This window comes from Echinops telfairi, unplaced genomic scaffold (genome assembly GCF_000313985.2).
Source record: "Echinops telfairi isolate 266 unplaced genomic scaffold, ASM31398v2 ScPeMD7_7424;HRSCAF=8462, whole genome shotgun sequence".
NCBI classification, from domain to species: domain Eukaryota; kingdom Metazoa; phylum Chordata; class Mammalia; order Afrosoricida; family Tenrecidae; genus Echinops; species Echinops telfairi.
In genome coordinates this window covers 11,661,462-11,682,860 of record NW_022111324.1, presented here as the reverse complement: position 1 = coordinate 11,682,860, position 21,399 = coordinate 11,661,462, and the positions used below count along the sequence as shown (strand labels likewise).

Sequence of the window (21,399 nt, the reverse complement as noted above, 5' to 3'; positions counted from 1 at the left end):
GGAGCGGGGAGGGAGGGGAAAAATGAGGACCTAATGCCGGGGGCTTAAGTGGAGAGCAAATGTTTTGAGAATGATGAGGGTAATGAATGTACAAATGCGCTTTACACAATTGATGTATATATGGATTGTGATAAGGGTAGTATGAGACCCTAATAAAATGATTAAAAAAAATGGTAACAGCCGAAAAAAAAAAAAAGAAAAAAAATTACGAAGACAGATTGCAGACATTTGTTGTAAAGTGTCTTTCCTGGGTTGAGTCATTTGCCCACGTGGCTTGTTCCTGAAGGGACACCTTTCTAAGTCTAGTGGCTGTTTCCACACAATTGAAAAATATTTACTTTATTTTATTTTTGTACTAATCATTTTATCGGGGGCTCTTACAAATCTTATGACAGTACATCAGTGAATTATATATACATTTTTCAATTAATGATATTAAGTACACTTGTACATACGTTGCCATCAACATTTTCAAAACATTGTCTTTCTCCTAGCGGCCTTGGTATCAGATCTCTTTTTTTCCCTCCCTCCCTATCCTCTCACCCTCGTGAATTCTGGATCAATTATATCTTATTATTGTTACGTTGTATCTTACACTGTCTGTTGTCTCTCTTCACCCACATTTCTGTTATTCATCGTCTTTGGTGGTGGGGGTTGCTATATATCCAACCTTCTGATGGGTTCTCCATTTCTCCCCCTCCCCGCCATCCCTCTACTCTCATGATATCGCTACTCCCACTACTGTTCCTGAGGGTTTTATCTGTCCTGAATTTCACTTGTCGAGAGCTCTTGTCTGTACTGATGTGCCCACATGATTTTTATTTGTACCCTTCTTGGGGATGGTTTAGTTCTGTAAAATGTGGATGCTTAAAATAGACCCGGAAAGATCACATGTGGCTATAGGACTTTCAGATTCTCCCCTCCCCAACATATTATATGCCAAAGTGATTTATAATCTTGAATTCTCACACTGGCAATCCGAAATGATGATGGGGAGGGGTGGACCTTAACTGCTATTTGGCTGAGCTCCACTGGAACCTCCCTTCCAGTGTTCCCAAGACCAATCGCTAAGATTTACTTTCCTTGAAAACCTTCTGGAATCTTGTACTCTTGACTGTGTAGAATCTGGCCTTCAAATTTATGGATTCCTGAGGGGAGGGAGGGATCAGAAAATTAGAAATATCTAGAGCTATAATTTCTCAATATACAGGTTAGAGTTTATGGTGCAATAGGAATCTCAGATATGTGGCAGCACCCCCACCCCAGCTCCCCACCCCCCACCACTAGTAGCAGGCAGTGAAACCAGTATGTGGTCTCCTTTTCTCCTTCGATGCCCAGAGAGAAGTTCAGTCTGGTCTACCTTGGTAAAGCCAGGACCAGAGCAAATTCTGTAGAACATTGAGAAGAATAGGATTCCAGAATACTTACTTGTGCTTATGTGGAATCTCCCCACAGGTCCAGAGACAGTCCTTCAAACTGAACACGAGGCCTCTTCATGATTGAAAATCAGAAAGAAGTGTATTAGGGTTGCATGCTTTCACCATACTTATTCAATCTGTATGCTGAGCTCATAATCCAAGGAGCTGAACTCATTAGATCTTAAGGAAAGATTACTAACAATGTTTCTATGCAGATCACATAACCTTGCTGAAGGTGAAAAGGACGTGAAGCATTTACTGATGAAGAGAAACACTACACCCTTTCCTATGGATTGCTTCTCAACATTCAGAAAACAAAACAAAATAACCTTCTCCCACCCACTCCACTGGGCCAATAAACAGCACCACCATAAATGGAGCAAAGATTGAAATTGTCAAGGGCTTCAAATACTTAAATCTACCATCAAGATTTCATTCTACTTGGAATCAGTAATCAAGAAGCCAGATGATGGGTTGCACTGGGTTTTTCACAAGGCAAATCTATTGCAAACTTTCTTTTTAAAGTGTTAAAGGTCAGGGGGATTCAGTAAATCAAGTAACTAACACAATGAACTTGAATGAGTCATGAAAGAATGTTGAGAACTTCCTTTATCTATAAATTATTCAAATTAAAAAAAAAAAGTGTTAAAGGCAAAATTGTCATTTTGAGGACTAATGTAAGCCTGACCTAAGGCATGATATTGTCAGGTGCCTCATGTGCACTTGAAAGCTGGACAATGAATAGAGAGACTCAAAGAACTGCTGCTCTGCATTGTGGTCTTGGTGAAGAATAGCGACTGCATCCTGGACTGCCAGAAGAACGGACGAAGCTGTCTGGATGGAACACAGCCACAAAGTTATTTTAAAGGAAGAATGGCAAGACTCGTCTCTTGCACTTTGGACATGTCATTGGGATGGGACAGTCCCTGGAGGGAGACATCATGATTGGTCAGGTAGAGGGCTAGCAACGATGGAGAAAGACTTTGCACAAGACGGGCTGACACAGTGGCTGCGGCTGTGGGCTCAGGGATAGCAATGGTTTTGAGGGTGGCCCCGGGTTGGACCGTGTTTCATTTCGTTGTCCATAGGGCTTCTATGGATCAGAACCAACTGGATGGTACTTAACAACAGCTCTGGTGACTGTATCACCTCACTACTATCAAGTCGATTCTGAGCCATAGTGATCCTACTGGACAGAGTATAGTTGCTTCCAAGTCTGGAAACTTTTTGGTGCAGGCTGCCTCATCTTTCTCTGTACTTCCAAGATTCCTTTGGTAAGTAAAACAAATACAAAACAAAAGCAAACTTTCTGCACTGAGTCGATGCTGACTCATATTGACTCTATAGGACACAGTAGCACGGTCCCTGTGGGTTTCCAAGGTTGTAGCCCTTTACAGGAGTGTAGAGCTTCATCTTTCTCCCTCGGGTAAATAGAGAGCAGGTAGGTAAATACATAAATATACATGATTGTTCCCTTTCAAGACCATTACTTAGGGCTACTGACAAACTGACTACAGACAAATAATAACCATCTCAAATGACCCAGAGCACCCAAGGCAAGAAGTATGCCAGTCTTGCAAATTATTTGCAAATACAAACTATAAAAATATGATTTTTATATACCAAGTGTTTACAGACTTAAATTTAATTAAAGATTCCACAGAAGAAATTTTGTGGTACAGCTTCTTGTGAATAAGAGTGATTTATTCTTGTAATACTTGTGCTTTATGTTTATTTTACTTTATACTTTATTATATACTTCATGGTCTGTTAGTGTTATTCTTTATGCTTATTTATACTGTAGTCTTATGCTTTTTATGTTTATGTTTCTGAATGATCTCTTGGGCTCCTGATATTGTGGAGATAACCTAGCCAAACTTAGACTTGAAAGACTTTTAAGTGATCAGCCTGAGAATGCATAACCTGTGTGTATAGCAGGTAATCCCTGATGTACAGGTAATCCCTGATGTACAACATATTTGAATTATGATGAACTGCACTATGGCTGTTTGCTTCTGGCACATGCTGGTTTAAGTAATATGTACTATGTACAAGTTAAAATATAGCTATAAGTTTGTATGTAATGTTTCTAGCCCTCAAAGACCAATCAGATTTATGAAGATAGTGACAATAAAATGCAATAATAATGAAAACTAAGAAAAAAGTATTTAACATAATACAGGCATCATTGGGGCAGGAGTCCACTGTAAATTGAGAAATGTCTCTTTCAAGAACCTATTAAAGCACCAAATAAAAGAGTCAATCTACGGCAAGAGAAGACTAGTATCAGATTGATGCCAACCAACAAAGATCTTTCCTGTCTCTTATCGCTTCACCCCTTCCTCTCCAATACTGAAGAGTCAGAGCCTGCAGTTGGTGAGTGAATCAGGCAGAGGGAGGAGGACCTAGCACCGACAAGAGCAGCCAAGCGCACCGTGATCTTTTCCCGCTGCAGACTCTTAGCCCCCAGGAGGTGCCAGATGAGTGACGGGAAACACATTAACGTGATGCGTAGTTGCTCGTTTTGGTGAGTGCATGAGACAGGGCATGTTAGTTATGGAAAGAAGACTTTTCTGGCGACCTACAGTGATCAAAAGACTTCTTTCATTATTTTAGAGAAAGCCATGGGGACTGTCTGAGGTTATATTCAGAAGGCAGAGAGGACAAGTCTTGTGTGTGTGTGTGTGTGTGTGTGTGTGTGAAATAGTCACAAAACATTTGATGAAGGCCTTATATCCAATGTATATAAAAATAACGACTATAACTTGATATTAAAAAGAGAAACAATCTGATTTCAAAATGGGTAAAAGACTTAAGCAGCCATCTTTTTAAAAAATCATTTTATCGGGGGCTCGTACAACTCCTATCACAATTGAAACATCCATCCATTGTGTCAAGCACATTTGTACATTTGTTGCCATCATCATTCTCAAAAAATTTCTTTTTACTTGAGCCTTGGTATCAGTGCCTCATTTTTACCCCACCATCCCCCACATTCCCTCCCTCAGGAACTCTTGACAATTTATAAATTATTATGTTTTTCATGTCTTACTCTGTCCAATGTCTCCCTCCACCCACTTTTCTGTTGTCTGTCCCCCAGGGAGGGGGTTTATATGTAGATCATTGTGATTGGCTCCCTCTTTCTCCCCCATCTTCCCCTTCCCCTCCTGGTATCACTACCCTCATTGTTGGTCCTGAGGGGATTATCTGTCCTGGATTCCCTGTGTTTCCAGCTCTTGTCTGTGCTCATTTGCATCCTCTGGTCTCACCAGATTTGTAAGGTAGAATTGGGATCATGCTAGTGGGGTGGGGTTGGGGTAGGAAACATTAAAGAACTCAAGGTGATACTGGGAGGGTGGAGTAGAGAGGGGGAACTGATTATAAGGATATACATATAACCTCCTCCCTGGAGGACAGACAACAGAAAAGTGGGTGAAGGGAGACGTCAGACAGAGTAAGATATGACAAAGCAATAATTTATAAATTACCAAGGGTTCATGAGGAAGGGGGGAGTCAGGAGGGGGGGATGAGGAGCTGATGCCAGGGGCTTACATGGAGAGCAAATGTTTTCAGAATGATGAGCATAATGAATGTACAAATGTGCTTTATACAGTTGATGTATGTATGGATTGTGATAAGAGTTGTATGAGCCCCCAATAAAATGATTTAAAAAAAAGAACTCGAGGAAATTTGTATGTTTGATCTGTGCTCTACTGCACCCTGACTGGCTCTTCTCCCCGTGTCCCTTTGGTAAGGGAATGTCCAGTTGCCTATAGATGGGCTTTGGGTCTCCATTCTGCACTCACCCTCATTCACAATGATATGATTTTTTTGTTCTTTGATGCCTGATACCTGATCCTATAGACACCTGGTGATCACACAGACTGGTGTGCTTCTTCCATGTGGGCTTGGTTGCTTCTCAGCTAGATGGCTGCTTGTTTACCTTTAAACCTTTAAGACCCCAGACGCTATATCTTTTGATAGCCGGGCACCATCAGCTTTCTTCACCACATTTGCTTATGCACCCTTTTTTTCAGCGATCATGTCGGGAAGGTGAGTATCATGGAATGCCAGGTTAATAGAACAAAGTGTTCTTGCATAGAGGGAGTACTTGAGTAGAGGCCCAATGTCTATCTGCTACCTTAATACTAAACCTATAAATATATGCACATAGAGCTATGTCCCCATTGTCATATATAAATACATTTACATATACATATGTACATGCCTATATTTAGATCTTTATAAATGCCCTTTGCCTCCTAGTTTCTTTTTCTATTTCCTTTTACTTTCCTCTTGTCCCACTATCATGTTCATCCTTCATTTGGGTTTCAGTAATTCTTCTTGGTTACATTGCCCTTGATCAAGCCCTACCAGGCCTCCTACACCCTCCTGGCCATCGAATTTGGATCATGTCTTGCTCTCTTGTCACTGGGTTTGTTAACACCCACTTCCTTCCCCACCCCCCACCTTCCCCTCTCCCATGTCCCTGAAACTGTCGGTTCCCTATTGTTCTCTCCTCCAGATTGTTTATCCTTCCTATCTTATCTAGATGGACCTGCAGAGATAATATGCACAAAAAACAAGACAGCAAAACAAAGCAACAAAAGAAAAGCAACAACAACAAAAAAGAAAAGCCTATAAATGGTTCAAGTTCTGTTTGTTGACCTTTAGGAATGTTTTCCGGTAGAATCTGATGGGGTGCCACGCCCTGGCCCCTAAGTTTATTTTTGGTATTCCCTGGGGACTTCCTTGCTTTTCTCCCCTTGCTATTCTGGTGTGCTTCTTGGGAGGACAAATCAGGCTTAACCTGCCACTTCTCTTCCTCCCCACCCCTCCCCAAACCAAACCAAACCAAACCAAATAATACAAAAACCAAAAGTACAAAACAACAAAATAAACCCATTGCTATCAAGTTAATTCTGACTCTTAGCAACACTGACAGGGCAGAGTAGAACTGCCCCACAGCATTTCCTAGGCTGTGAAACTTTACGGACTATCCCACCTTTTCTCCTGCAGTCATGGCTGCATTTGAACCACTGGCCTTTAGGTTAGCAGCCATGTGCTTAACCATTGTGCCACCAAGACTCTTCATAGGTCAGATTTGCATGGGCATTAAGTCAAAAACCTTTTTTTTGTTATTATTAATACTTGTACCTCTATTGCTCTGATGCTTTATATCTAGGGGATATGAAGATATATGCCATCCTCTAGACAGTTAAGTGTGTCAACAATCTGAAACTACCTGCTGCTCCATGGGAGAAAGATGAGGCTTTCTAGTCCCATAAAGAGCTACAGTCTCAAAAACCCATAGGGGCAGTCCCACCCTGCCATACAGGGTTAAAACTGTGAGCTGGAGTTGACTTGATGGCCTGAGTTTGGTTTCATTGTTAGGTGGGCGAGGAGATAACTTATTAGCATAGCTAATAATAGCGATGATTTCTTCAGCCCCATACTATATGCTTCCTAGGCATTTGTCTAAGTACTCATCTCAACCTCAAAAACAGCCTGAAGATAAGGGTGCTACAGCAAAATGTGATGAAAGCAGATGGTGCTGGGCTATAAATTGGAATAGTGTCTGGAATTTTAAAGGCTTGTATTGAAGCAAGCAGCCATCTAAGTGAGGAGTCAACTAAGTCCTCATGGAAGAAACACACCAGCTTGTGTGATCCAAAAACGACAATAACAAAATTCAAATATGACAAAGAGGAAAGGATCAGAACCTAAATTGTGAACCCCCATTTTCTAGAAAGCTGTGGGGGGCAGTGGGAGCCCAAAACCCATCTGCAGAGTACCTAGCCTGGTTAAGCGGTCTGCCGATCTCCACGAGATTCTTCTAGGTGCGAGTAGTGCATGCTTGCTCCATGACACAAATTTCTCCCCTGGCCTCTTAAATATTCACAGTGGTCTTTCCTTTCTTACCCAGTATTTGTATTTTTATCTCTGTGTTATTATTATTTTATCCTTACCACTTTATTTTGCTTCTGTTTTTATCGTTTCTGTTGGGTCTTCCAGTTTGTGGAGCACAGAAGGAATGGATGCATAGAGATAACAACTGATGCAAGGGTTTATAGGAGAGGGAGGGGTAAGGGTGAGAGGTAGGGAGGCTGAGGAGATTGAGGGAACAAACAATGTATGTGGGAGGAGGGAGAGAGCACTCTCTAGAACTGATGATGATGATACAATTCAATTTAAAATTGATTTAACCATGGGCGGTGGCAGATGGTGAAAATGTTCTGAAATTGATTGTGGTAATGAGTGTACAACTCTTTTTGTTATGATTGAACTAGTGAACTGTGCGACAGTGGATTAAATGCCAATAACACTGTTAAAAACACAGCAACAACAACCTGTAAGAAACACAGTATTATCACCCTATGTTCTGATGATGAGCTTGAGGCATAGAGGTTCAACAACTTGCCCCAAGCCATACAGTAAGCAGCACAGCCCAGAGAGCACTTAGTCCACCTGGGTCTGGAGATCAGCTTACAAGTATTATTCTGTACTGCCTCTCAAAATAGGTGTTATTTTCATAACATCTCCTGTGGGGTATGTGGCCTAGACTGGGCCAAGGGAGGCTTCTTGGAGGAGTTGATATTTTCTTAATGGAAGAAATTTGAAGGATGATTAGAAATCGGAAAAGGGGCATGAAGAACTATGCAGGAAGTAAGAACAGGATGTGAAATGAATGTCTCAGAGAATGGCACCTCTAAGTCAAGTAAACTCTTGCACTTTATGATGTTTTGCTGGAGAGGAGCTGCTTGAAGATTCAACCTTGGCTCATAAATTTTATTTTATTTTACTTGTAAATTGCGATTTGGGTGAAAGTTTACTGAGCAAATTGGTTTTCCGTTCAGCAACTCATACACGTTTTATTTTGTGACATTGATTGCAGTCCTCTTGATGTAATATCACTCTTCCAACTTCTTCCCTGTGTTTCCTATTTACCTTGGGCTCAAAGATCTTTATAATCCTCCTTGGTACCAATGCCTTGCATTTAGTATGACTTTCATAATTGCATGTTTGAGCAGGGGACTCAAGAAAAATGCAGAATGTTTAAGTAGATCAGAGTCAGTGAATGTGTCAGGCATCGCTCAAACAATACTTCTATGTCAAAACTTCTAGTTCACGGCGCAGGGGGGGGGCGGGGGAGAAAAAGGCAATTCGCTGAATAAGAAGGGGGTATGTTTCACAGCCTTTGACTTTCAAATCACCATCGTGACAGTTGTAGACAGCGCCTGGACCGTCCATGGGCTTTTCCTCCTGACATTTGAAAAGCAGTCCTGGTCCTTGCTATGTAGAGAAGAGTTCAGCATTCATTTTCAACAGAGGCTTTGATGTTAAAAACATTTTTTTTTTCATGGAAGATGCTGTGGTAATTGGTGGAAAGCAAAAATGAAATCTTAGAATAAAACAGGGCCTGATTTCAGAGCCGCTTTGAGAGCATTTAAATCATTACCCAACGAGCTGTCATTCTCTTGCACTTAGCTATAAATCAAGATGGACAGAAATGACTAAATCTATTTTCAAAGTGGGTTTTGGCTAGAGCTTTGTCTTCCCATGCCTCGCCATTTCCAAAGAATCATATGCCTACTTCCTGGATTCTTCTGGATTGCTGAGGTGCTGGAAACACTCACCTTACTGTACAGGTGTGTGTCTCAGAGGGGGCTTCAAACATCCGTGGACATTTCTGTCATCTTGTAATCCCATCTCCCCACCACAAACCCTTTGAAACCCTGTAGTACAGGGTAGGTTTTTTTTTTTTTTTTTTTTAATAAAGGGTCACCTTGCAGGGGGAGTTTATTAGGCACTAGAATTCAGGGCCCCACTTCAGAGATCTTATTCTGTAAGTGTTACATTAACCTCCTTTAAATATAAGCATCTCAAGTTATGGCGGTGGTTGGGGTGGAGTGGTGGGAGGTTCTCACTCTGAGAAACACGAGGCAGCAGTCGTAGTCTAAGCTGTGGGCTTTTATGAAACAGAAAAGTGAATGAAGGGAGACAGTGGTCGATGTAGGACATGAAAAGCATAATAATTTATAAATTATCAAGGGTTCATGAAGGAGGGAGGGGAGGGGAGGGGAAAATGAGCCGATACCAAGGGCTCAAATAGAAAGAAAATGTTTGGAAAATGATGATGGCAACATATGTACAAATGTGCTTGACACAATGGATGGATAGATGGATTGTGATAAGAGCTGTTAGAACCTCCAGTGAAATGATTTTTAAAAAAGACTGTGGGCTTTTTAAAAAACCATTTTACTCAGCAAAAGCAGCGAATTGACAGAGAAGTTCAGCTGTCATTCTGACATGTTTTCCTTTTTATACCTCACATTAGTGTCTTGGGTGGGGTTAGGGAGGCAAAGAAGTTAGGGATCTGCTAAGAAGAGGAGTCCCCCCACCCTTTTTTTTTTTTTTTAATCTTCATGCCATAAAGCAAAGGAGTTACTTGAAGCTACAAAATACAACATTTTGGAGAGAGAGTCTTTCAGATAACTGGACCAGGTAGCACAGAAACATCAATATTTTAAATACTTTTTAAAGATTTTTTCTGAAATTTGCTGTAAAAGCAAAATATTGATAATTCAAAACCCCAAACAAACCTGTATTTCTTCCATTTGTGCAATTCCAACCTTATTGGACAGAGCCAATAGAAATGCCCTTGTGGTTTTCTGAGGCTGCAAATCTTTACAGGAGCAAAACAACTGCATTTTTCTCCTTTAGAATGCCTGGTGGATTTGAACCACTGACCTTGTGGTCAGCGGCTCAATGAGTAACCCACTACACCATCAGAGCTTGTTCTGGCAATTCAAGATCACCTTTATTAGCTTCGTATACTATATTATGCTCATAGAGATGGACACCTTCAGGTTCTCATGAGGATAACTGGCCTAGTTTGCTTTGCCAGCAAAAATTCCTGGCATGCTTTGCTGTTATCGTTTCTCTGTCTTTTTTGTCCTAAGACTATGTGCTCGAAAACACTTAGCAACTCTCTTAGGAGGAGGGAGACAAGGCATTTCAATGCCATTTACAATGCCTGACAGTTTCAGGACAGTTGTTAATAACTGAGCAAACATAATTAGGCAGCTGTGATCACCAAGCTTTAGTAATGATCACAACTGATGTGTCTTTAGAGGGTTACTCTCACACAATCTGTGTGTGGAACAGAGGAAATGACAAGGGGTGACCTACAGCAGAAACGGTCTCTGTGCTACCCATCCCCGGATTCCTAAAGAGGTGTGGGAGACCCCAGAACTGAGGTGGAATGGTTGCTATGACCGGGCTATAATTTACTAACAAGAATAGGCATTTTCTAATCTGATGGATTCTCATGCATCTTAGTGAGCAGTTTCTGATGAACAGTTCTTAGGAGGCGGATGACTGTTAGCGCTGGCTCATAATTTAAAATAGTAGTAGCTAGGATGTATAGGATGCTCACTATGTGCTCTGCACTGTACTAAGTATTCTATGTAGATTATCTCATTAAGTTCTTGTGATATTTAATATTACATGTAAGTCATATGCAATTCCCAACATATGTTACTTGTGCCTGTTTATCAAACTCAAGAGAGCGCTGGCCTGTTTATCAAGTGACACAAAGAGCTGCTAGATTTGAGTGGGACCCAGAAGAAGAGAAGTCTCTGGGACAGGTTCAGGCTGCTGTGCGTGATGCGCTGCCATTTGAACCACATGATCTGGCTTAGCCAATAGATTTTGAAATGTCTCTGGCAGACACATGCTATTTATCCTCTTTGGCCGGCTCCTATGGGTGAATCACAGTGATTTTGAGTTAAGTTTTGCCATCGTCTAAAGATAACTACTCTCCTTTTGAGAAGTCACTGTGGGCTTGTAACCGTGGGCTGCCATGTCACGGTGTAGTCTAAATTGACAACCATGGACTGGGTAACTGTCTGACCTACAGGGTCATAAAGCCAGACGGGCACAGAAGCACTCCCTTAGGCTGGGCAGGAGCAGGACCTGAGCGCACAGGAGGAAGTGGCTCCAATCAGTAATCACTCTATGGATGAGGACTTGTGTGTCCGATCCATCGAGGTTTGCACGCACACACAGAGAGCAATTTCCCTACTATCGTGCTACCAGGAGGAGTAGTTGGACCCAGGCTGTAGGACTTTGTTCATAACTGCTATGGTAAATGCAACTTATCAATGGAGAAAAGATGGAAGTTGTCAATAATTTTGTCATGTTTGGAAAGAGCAGTCAAGGGAGCAAATGACATAGCACCTCGGGTACATCTGCTGCACAAGACCTCTTTAAAGTGCTGAAAAGCAAGGTTGTTACTTTGAAGCCTAAGGACTGAGTTATACCTGACCCAAGCCATGGTATTTTCAATCACCTTGTATGCATGTTGGACATTGAATAAGTAAAAGTGAAGAAAAACCGATGCATTTGAACTATGGTGTTGGTGAAAAATACTGAAAGTGCCACAGAGTGTCAAAAACAAACAGATGCGTCTTGGAAGAATTGCTGTCAAGAATGTGGCAAAGATGGTGAGACTTCACATCTCTCACATTGTGGACATGTTATCAGAGAGACCAGCCCCTGGACAAAGACATCATGCCTGGTAAAGTTGAGGGCAAATGAGAAAGAGGAAGGCCCTAGGCAAGGTAGATCGACACAGTGGCTGCAATAAGAGCCATTGTGAGGATGGTGGCGGACTGGGTGGTTTCTCCTTCTGCTGTGCATAGGGCTGCTATGGGTCAGAACCCACTGGATGGCAGCTAACACCAATCAAAGGTCATTGCCCTAGGGAACTGTAGCAGCTGGGGCTCTGAGGACTCCTCACACTGTGTCCACTCACCAAGGCCACATCGTGCCAAGAATAGAGAGGACATTGGGACTAATGTGCTTGGCCGCGTGCTCCCCAGCAGCAGATCCCCCTAAAGGCCCCATGCCTTAGAACAGGCATCCTCAAACTACAGCCCGAGGGCCACATGCGGCCCCCTGAGGACATTTATCCAGCCCGCTGGGTGTTTTGGCCCCCGCTTGTTTTTTTGTTTCAAAATAAGATATGTGCAGTGTTCATAGTTTTTTTTTAAAACTATAGTCCGGCCCTCCAACGGGTCTGAGGGACAGTGAACTGGCCCCCTGTTTAAAAAGTTTGAGGACCTCTGCCTTAGAAGATCTAACTGCTCTTTGTGCTGATCGCTTCCTCCCATCGTCTGGGCACCCCCAAATGTCAATTGTCACACTTTATGCCCAGCAGTTACTGAGGCATATAGAAATGTTTGCTCTCACGCCAAATCGTGCCACTGCCTGGCTGTTCTAGTTCATCTTTATCCTGCCACCTTCCTGGTCATTGCCTCCAGCAGTTTGTGCAGCTCATCCTGACCCATGGTAGCTTGCCTCCCAGCTCTGGGCTGATTTTCTGCGGTAGCATTCTCCAGTTGCAGACTGGGATTAGGAGTAAAAGGTGAAACATTCTACATCCAACAGGACAACAAATTCGAAAATGACCTATATACATTTTTTGGGCACTCAGCACATTTTCCCCTAGAAGTACTGCTATTTGAGGTAGTATATATTCTTTGAGTACCATATGATTACATATTTAGCCTTTGGCCCAGAAACAAGCCTGTAGGAACCACTACCTACAATATTTCTTCTTTGGGAAATCATGATTTGAGTTATCACTTGAATTTGGGCTTTTTTCCCGGGTGGAGGGTAGCTATTTGGTTAGTTTGAGATTGGGTTGCTATGGTTCCTGTGTGTTTCCGGGTTTGCAGCTGTTTTCTTTGCTCTCATCCTGCCTGAAATGTTCTTTTGATTTCTCATGGACTGCATGTCTTTTTAGGCCACTTACAGGCGAGAGACGGATAGTAGCTTCACTGCTTGTTAGTGATACAGTGAACCCTCGTTTATCGTGGTTAATCGGTTCTAGACCCTACCGTGATAAATGAAATTCCGCGAAGTAGGATTCCTTACTTGTAAATCAAATATTTTCGTAGTTAGAGCATAGAGGACATGAAAAAACACCCTTTAGTCACCATTACACTCGTATTACACAATTTATTAAACGAAAAAGGGAAAATACAGTAAAACATTTTGGACGTTACAATTATCATTTATTATTTATTATATTATTTATGGCATCAAGCGTGTACAGTATGAGCCAATCAGTGGCAGTAATGACAGAGCATGCGCTGTTACGCAAAAACCGCGATAGAGTGAAGCCGCGGAAGTCGAAGTGCGAAGTGGCGAGGGTCCACTGTACTCATTCTGACTAACATTGTCGCCTTCACCTGAATTTGAACAGCTTTTGGCTTCTCAATCAGTTGAACCCCCAGATAGTGGCTTGCCAGTTGTGAGTACGTCCAAAGAACTTGGCGAAGGAGTCAAAACAGTCCCCATGGGGCATTTAGATCTCCCCATGGTTGTAGCTCTGGGTTTTGACCGTGACTATTTTGCGGGGCGAAAATATTCCTTTGCACGGGTAATTTCTGGCTTGTTTCTTAACACATCTGTCAAAATGCTTCACTTTCTCTAAGTTCTTAAATAACAGATCATTCCTGATAAAAATGCTTGTAACTAGATCACAAAAATACAAGGCTTTGAATTAATTAATTTATTTTAACGACAGTGCTGATAGTTTTGAGCATTATATGGTCACTGCATTTGAATGAGGAATGATGTGGCTTAAAGATAATAGAAATAACACATTCATAAGTAAACAAGAGCACCTGACACATGATGCCTTTCAGAGTGATTCTGTTTATATGGTTTCTGAGGGTGAACACATATCTTTTTTATAATCATGAAGAAGGATTGCCAATGGTAAATCAACGAATTTTCTTCTAGAAGAATTTAGGTAGAAATGGTGCCAGGCAGAAAAGATTCACCAGAAAAGGAATCCCGAGGTAAGTGGGGACTCGGGAAATGTCCACTGCAAATCAGGACAGCCTCAAAGACAGCCCTGTCCTGCTTGCCTTCCGTTCCTGGGACAACCTTCCTCCGGCCACTTCTGAAAGCAGAAACAAGTACTCACTTCTTCCCTGTACTCTGCGATCTTCTGCAATAACTAGCATGGCAACCACGAAGCCCTGATGTGTAGTGAGTGAGGAGTGGGGCTGCTGACCGCAAGGTCAGCCGTTTGATTTCTCCAGTCACTCTGCAGGGGCAAGATGAGGCTTTCTGCTCCTATACAGATGTACAACCTTGGAAACCCACAGGGGCAAGGTTCAACCCACTGACCTTTTGGTTTTTAGTCTGTGTTTTGCTGAGTTTTCTAGAGGATCAAAACCAGTGATGTGTATATACAGCTTTCAAGAAATTCATACCAAGGAAGTGGATGCAGCATTGTAGAAAAGGGTTATATAGGAGTAGGCCACACCCCCAGAGTAACTTCTCATCAACTGCACTCCACCCCGATCTTAAACCTGCTTGGTTGCTCACAGCAGCTACCACCATGGAATTGATTACACTGTGTTAGGTCATATCATGGGAAATTACTAGTCACTACTGGTGGTGTAATGGATTGTGTGTTGGGCTGATTTAACTTCTAGGTCAGCAGTTTGAAACCACTAGCCACTCGACAGGAGAAAGATGAGGCTTTCTAATCTTGTAAAGAATTACAGTCTGGAAACTCACAAAGGCAGTTCTACCGTGGTTTGTAGGGTCGCTATGAATTGGAATTGACACTGTGCCCCCACAGCACCCTCTAATTTGGATAGTGCCTGGGTGGTTCTTATTCTGATGGTGCGAACGGCACCCCGTAGACTGCTCCAGGTCTGGAGTTCTGCTTCACCCTTGCCAGTTCTCATCCCCAATACCTGGAGAATGCCTGGTGGCAAGGGCTCCACTTTCTGATGCTGACTTCCATAGTGCCACCGCTCTGTATTCACCAATTCACCAGTTCAGCTTTTATGATGTGACATTCCGTTGCTTTGCATCACACTGTCTATGGTCCACAAATCATTATGAATTTCCATTTGTATATTAGACTTAATTAGTTCTCTTCTCTCCCAACTATTCCTGCTTGTGCCCTGCCAATCTGCAAGATTCATCACTTAGCAGACCATCTCCTAAACAGTGTGTGGCGTATCTTGCTCTACATTGATTATGCATTGTTCTAGTGAGCTGGTCCCTGACTCAATTGCCAAGGTCAACTAAAGCAACTGTGCCTGAGCTGGGGCAAAGCAAACTGCCAGAAGATAATTGATAGAGGAGGACGGAGTGTGCCATGCACAGTAAACTGCCACAGTCCTCCAATGTCACTACTTCTCTCAAAGCAAGTGGGCTCCAGGTCCTCATCCAAGCAAGTATTTGGTGGAGGAGAGGCCACTCACACCAGCTCCAATCACTGCAGCTCGCTTGGCCATAGTGTGCACTGTCAGAGGAATGTGAAGCAGCGCTTCGTTAGACAGCAGGAGTGGAAGGGAGAAACTGCCATGGGATGCAACTTTTATACTACTAGGAATGCCTTGCTTTCTCATCCTGGAGTGGAAGCAGAATTAGATAAAAATCTAGGTTCTGAAATTGGTTATAATTTAAATCTTGTCTTCAACTCTTATAACCATGTGACCTGTGGCTAGTTAGCTATGCATCCTCTCTGGGAGTTAGTTTTCATATCAACAAAATGGGGGTGATGATGATGATGATAATACCTATTTAAAAGATTTTTTTAGACAGATTAAGTGAGTGAGTCTGTTGGAAGGGGCTTAGAAGTGTCCCTGTCACACAGTGAGGGTTCAATGAAATCTAGGTATGATTATTATTCGCTAGTGTAGCTTGGTGGTGTTGTAGATTAGGTACTGGGCTGTGTGGCAGTTACATCTCCTGTCAATTTGTGAAGGGGTGGAGTCTAGCCTGTCAATCAGGTCGTAGCTTGATGGCCTCATTTGGGAGGCACAACCAGAGATTAATATCTCACTGGAGACCAGATACAGACTATCCCTGGGAGACATTCTTGTTGACATGGAGCTACACTGAGAGAGCCAGAGCCCTGGAGCTGGAGGAGCCACGTGGAAACCTACACCAGCACTGAGATGTTTCTACTAACACTGGATTCACAAGACTGTCCACCCACTGGCCTATGATCTTCCTGCATTCAGTGTCATTGCATGTGTTGTGTGAGTCTGAAGAGGAATTTATAGATTGGTATAGGACATATGGGCTGATATCAGACTTATGGACTTGATCTGGACTGTGCTGGGATGTTTTCTTAATATACAATTACTCCTTATATAAAGATCTTTCTTACACACATACGAATGTCTCTGGATTTGTTCCTTTAGTCAACCCAGACTAGCACAGGCTGCTAACCTCAAAGTCGGCTGTTCAAATCCACTAACTGCTCCGTGGGAGAAAGAGGACATTGTCTGTACCTGTAAAACTTTACAGTCTTGGAAACCTTATGTAGGTTCTCTTAAATGGGAGTAGGTTTGAGGTTTGGGTAGTGTACCCTAGGCTTTGACCTCATTAAAACCTTACATTCCCTCAGTATTAAAGGTGCTCCTTCCTGTCACGCTCTGAGTCATAGGGATTGCAGCCCAAAGCATGAGCTTTCACATGAAGCATCTAAGGAACAGAAGAAGAGCTGGCCACAGACCATGCTTTGCCACACAACAAGGAGGTTCTTGGTTTCGGGGGTGGCTGGGGGAGGCTTGACCTTGCATAGAGACCCTTATACAGTACTCAGTACCCAAGGAAAATCATATGGGACTTTGTGTTCAAGATGAGGTCAAGTGAAAATGAGGATGTCCGTGTTTGTCAAAGAGAAGAAAAGAGGAAGTAATTCTTATGGGAACATCTAGCTTGTTTTTCTTAATTTTATAATTTGGACTTCTGCAAAGCTTTTGATATAGATGGGTTAGCCAATCCATTAATCCCAGTAAATGAGATAAAGGTGATGCTGACACTTTTGACATATCAGGAAGAGACAGCTGCAAATTTCCCTGCCACCACTCTCTTGTCCACCAGTCTAGAAAACACACCCGAGTGGCTGAGACCTGAAAGTATTTTTATATGACATATATGCCCAATTTGATTTCACCTTTGAAGTCACGGCAATTTTTGAAGTTTTGCCATATAAGCCTTATGTCATTTATGGGTATCATGCCACACTTATTACAGTGGTGGCAGTAATCAAGGGTGAATACATATTTATTGAATCCTAGTGACAATCAATGGGAACACATATAGCATTATCATTCGACAGAACTTAAGGCTACAATGAAATTAAGAGGCAGAGCTTAGATTTGAATCCAGATCTCTGTCTCTGAAGCTTGCACCTGCATTTCTCACCTGTCTGAGAACTTAAGGTGCCCTTGGCTCCCGGTTTGTGCAGCACTTTGGGAACTAGCTTGGGGTAGTTTGTGCCAGTGGTTTTGCAACTTGCCCCTTGAGCAAATGAAAACACCAAGGTGTGGAAGTAGACTTACTGCCTTTTTAGAGGTGGAAGGGAGATTCCGGAGGCCTCTGATCCCCTCGTCTTACATGTGATGAGGATCAGAAGGAGTTCTGAGGACTGCTTGATTCCAAATCTCATTTGCCCTATTGCCTTTTGCAAGGTTGAGAGTTCTTTACCTGTCTTGCTGAAAGTCACAAAATTCACACTTCTTTCCCCGAGACTTAGTTCTTTAGTATATTTGGGAGAATGAGCTAAAAGAAGAATGGATTTTGGAGGCCACAGACATGGTTTGAAGTTTGTCTCTGCTACTGAATAAGCCACATGATCGGAGATCCCTACTGAAATGCTCCTTGATTCCTGAATTTTAATATAAGAAAAATGCCAATGTTGAAGGATAGCTTGGGTTTTAAATACAGCGGTATTATTTACACAGAACTGCCTCGCAAGGAATAGTCAGTCCCTCAGGTTGACTCTCCAACCTCCCTGGTGACCTTTCTTCCTTTCTTTCCCCTTCCTTCCTCTAGAGAAGACAGATCACATAAATAAAATACATAACCAAGTCTGCACACCTGCCTGTGGCTTCCTTCAGGTTGAGGTGGTTGAGGATTGGAGGTCCAGACAGCTTCTATCTCAAAATAAATACAGTTGCCAATAAGAACCCTTGAATTTCCAAATCACTAGATAGAGGTAAATTTCAGCTGTACTCAATTCTTGTAAGATTAACGCAAACGAAATTGCTGTGAATTGAATTGGAAAAGCGAAATCTGTGCAGAATGTCATAGACTGGTGGCGAATTAATTAGTTATTCAATAGCCGTGTCTTGGTTACCTCCAAGTGCAGGTACTGAGCCAAGTGTGGGAGCCATCTAAGTGTGAATTAGGATCCACTGGCTAAATGATGGTAATTAAGTCTTTAAAAAAAAAGACACAGTGACTGTCCTCCAGGAGGGGCCCCTATATGAAGAGAGCAGGCACCCTCACCCTACCCTATGTGAAGTCCTATAATAAGTGCTAGTGCTGGCTGATTCTCTTGGTCTGTTTGGCCCTGGTTGGAGACCTAGAGGCACAGAAGTGAGCAGCAGGGTAAAAAGGTCGAGAAAGGGCAACAAACACCACATCCAGTAGAGACTGTATAGGTACCAAAAACAATGTGGGAATTTGCACTTTAAATTGATATCATATTTACAGGTTATGAATCTCTAAGTGGGAATAGCCACTTAAAAATATGCATTAGAATACAGAAAATCATACAAAACAGAAACCAGAAGAAAATGAACAAGGAAAACCAACAACAATGACTACACAAAACATAGGAAAACCTCAATAAAAGAGAAAGCAGAAAATATTAAAAATGAACACAACCCTGCTTCAGCTGACAAGTCTTACTTCCTGCAAGACACCCCTGAGGAGAAGCCACATGGACCTACCCCAATGCAGCCCTGGGTGCTGGAGCAGCCGTGTGGAGACCCCTGCCAGTGCTGAGATGCTTACACACTCACTGACTCGACTTTCCTCCTGCAGTTGGCATCATTGTGTTTGCTTTTAGAGATGGAAGAGGACTTTGTATGGGTTACTGTTGGACTTGAGGGCTTGGGCAGCACTGGGTTGGGATGTTTTCTTGATGTGCACTTAACATTTACATAAAACTCTCTCTTAAACATAAAAAAAAAAATGAACACAACCTACAATTGGGTCCAAAGAGAGATCAAATGGCATTACATTTTAACCTAACTGCATTTACCATAATTGTCTCTTGTTTGGGTTTAGTATGTTTTTGAGCATGTGAAATCCAGGATAGATAGATCTATAGACACAGTAACTGGATTGATAATTGCCTAGGGTCATGCCAGGGGAGGATGGGGCAAACAGAGAGCCAGGGGAGGATGGGGGAAACAATAATGAGTGCAAGAATAAAACGTTCTGGAATTGATTATGGTCATATAGTCTTAATATGATTGAATGATTAAATTGTATATGTGAAGTGTATGCCATTAAAACGATCTAAAAATTAAAATATGCTTGAAGCCAACGGTTGAAGGAGTGCTCCAAAGGCATTGCCATGGAGTCGATGTGGACTCATCGTGACGTTGCAGGACAGTGGGTTTCCGAGACGGTGAGCTCCATCCATAGAGCTCGTCCATAGAGCATCTTGGGTTTCCAACGGCCAGCCTGGTCGTTTGCAGCCCCCTGTGTCAGCCCGCTATGCGGAACTTGGGAGATCTGACTTCTAATACTGTCTCTGACCAGCTGTGTGATCTTTGATTTTGCTGTCTCATTTCCCCCACATTTATTAACTAGAAGGTTGCAGCAGTTTCCTCCTTGTTTCCTTTTGGCTGGAAAAGACCCTGTTTTTAATGCCTGTGTGCCAAATAATTAGTGTGTAGAAAGAGCTGTGAATTTAAAGGTGGAGAAAATACTGCAGGCTTGAAGGGCTAGGGGGCCATGAAGTATGTCCCTAGCGCACATACTCAAACATAAAGTCCTTAGGAGCTCAAGGTTGCTTGTCATTTGTCTGTTGGCACAAAGGAGCTCAAGTCTGGACCATTGCACCAGACTTTGTCCTCGATAATCTTCCCTCATACCTGACTGACAAGTAAATGTAGGAATGGATTTTGAGACCTTGAGATCTTTGAGATTTTGAGCTCTTGGGTGATTCAGAAGTTGTGCCATTGATTAATGCTTTTGTTGAGTTTGGGATTTGATTGGTTTACATTTCTAAGCAGCACCCACCAGTATTTTCTATCATCCCACCTGTGGTGTTTCCCCATGCCTGTATCTCCCATTTCATCCACAAGATGAGCAGAGGTGACCTTAGGCTCCCTGAATGTCCCATGACTCTGTTATTCTTACTGGCATTTAATCTTTTAGATGCCTTCCCTCCCAACAGAACTTTGTTTCTCCACAGGGTTTCTTTGTTTCTGCCTCTTTCTTCCATTCTGTGGCTTTAACTCTAATCAAGAGAGTCTGGATGAAGGAAATCACACCGCTTTTTAGGGGATGCCCTGGCCATGGAGAATATTCAACCTTGGCAAAGCAGCTTCCGGAAACGTTTTCCATTAAAAAGAAATCTCACCTTGTTGACATAAAGATGAAACTCTGAGTGGTTATTTTTTAAAGCTGCAGAGCAAAGGATGGTATTCATCCTTAAAAACAAAATAAAACAAAACAACAAAAACAGCAACCAGAAACCCACCAATCCTCTCTTCAAAGAGAAAAAGAAAAGAAAAGTAAACGGAAGCTGACTTTGACCAAAGTGCTTTCAGTTTAAAACAAGAGTCGCGGCCTTTCCTTGCCAACACTGACAGTACGCAGTTTACTCACTAAGGAAACCTGAGTTGTATAAGACACGAACCTTGTGACTACAGTGATTGCAAGGGAAGGCAGAAAGATGAATTAGAATTTGGCTTCGTATTCAAAGGACAAAACCTATGCCAGCCTCTTTCCCTACCCTCCTAACTGACACCATTCTGGCCCAGTCTGGAAAGTACAGAAAGCAAGAGGTAGCCACGCTGTTCTCAATATAGCCATTAGAGGGCGTCCAGGCACTGCAAACCGCATCCTTTAGGGGAGAGAGGAGAGAAAGGTGTGTGTGTGTGTGTGTGTGTGTGTGTGTGTG

General features: G+C 42.5%; 1 protein-coding gene across 1 annotated transcript in view; it reads right to left on the bottom strand.

Annotated features, from left to right (window-relative positions):
• LOC101644261 (dimethylaniline monooxygenase [N-oxide-forming] 4) overlaps positions 1–15,754 on the bottom strand; it is a 30,328-nt gene extending 14,574 nt beyond the window's left edge. Inside the window, 4 exon segments of the mRNA XM_045297964.1 lie at positions 1,006–1,148; positions 14,276–14,397; positions 15,557–15,696; positions 15,698–15,754. Coding sequence (XP_045153899.1) covers positions 1,006–1,148; positions 14,276–14,397; positions 15,557–15,696; positions 15,698–15,754 — 462 coding nt within the window.
• Between the last annotated feature and the right edge of the window lie 5,645 nt (positions 15,755–21,399).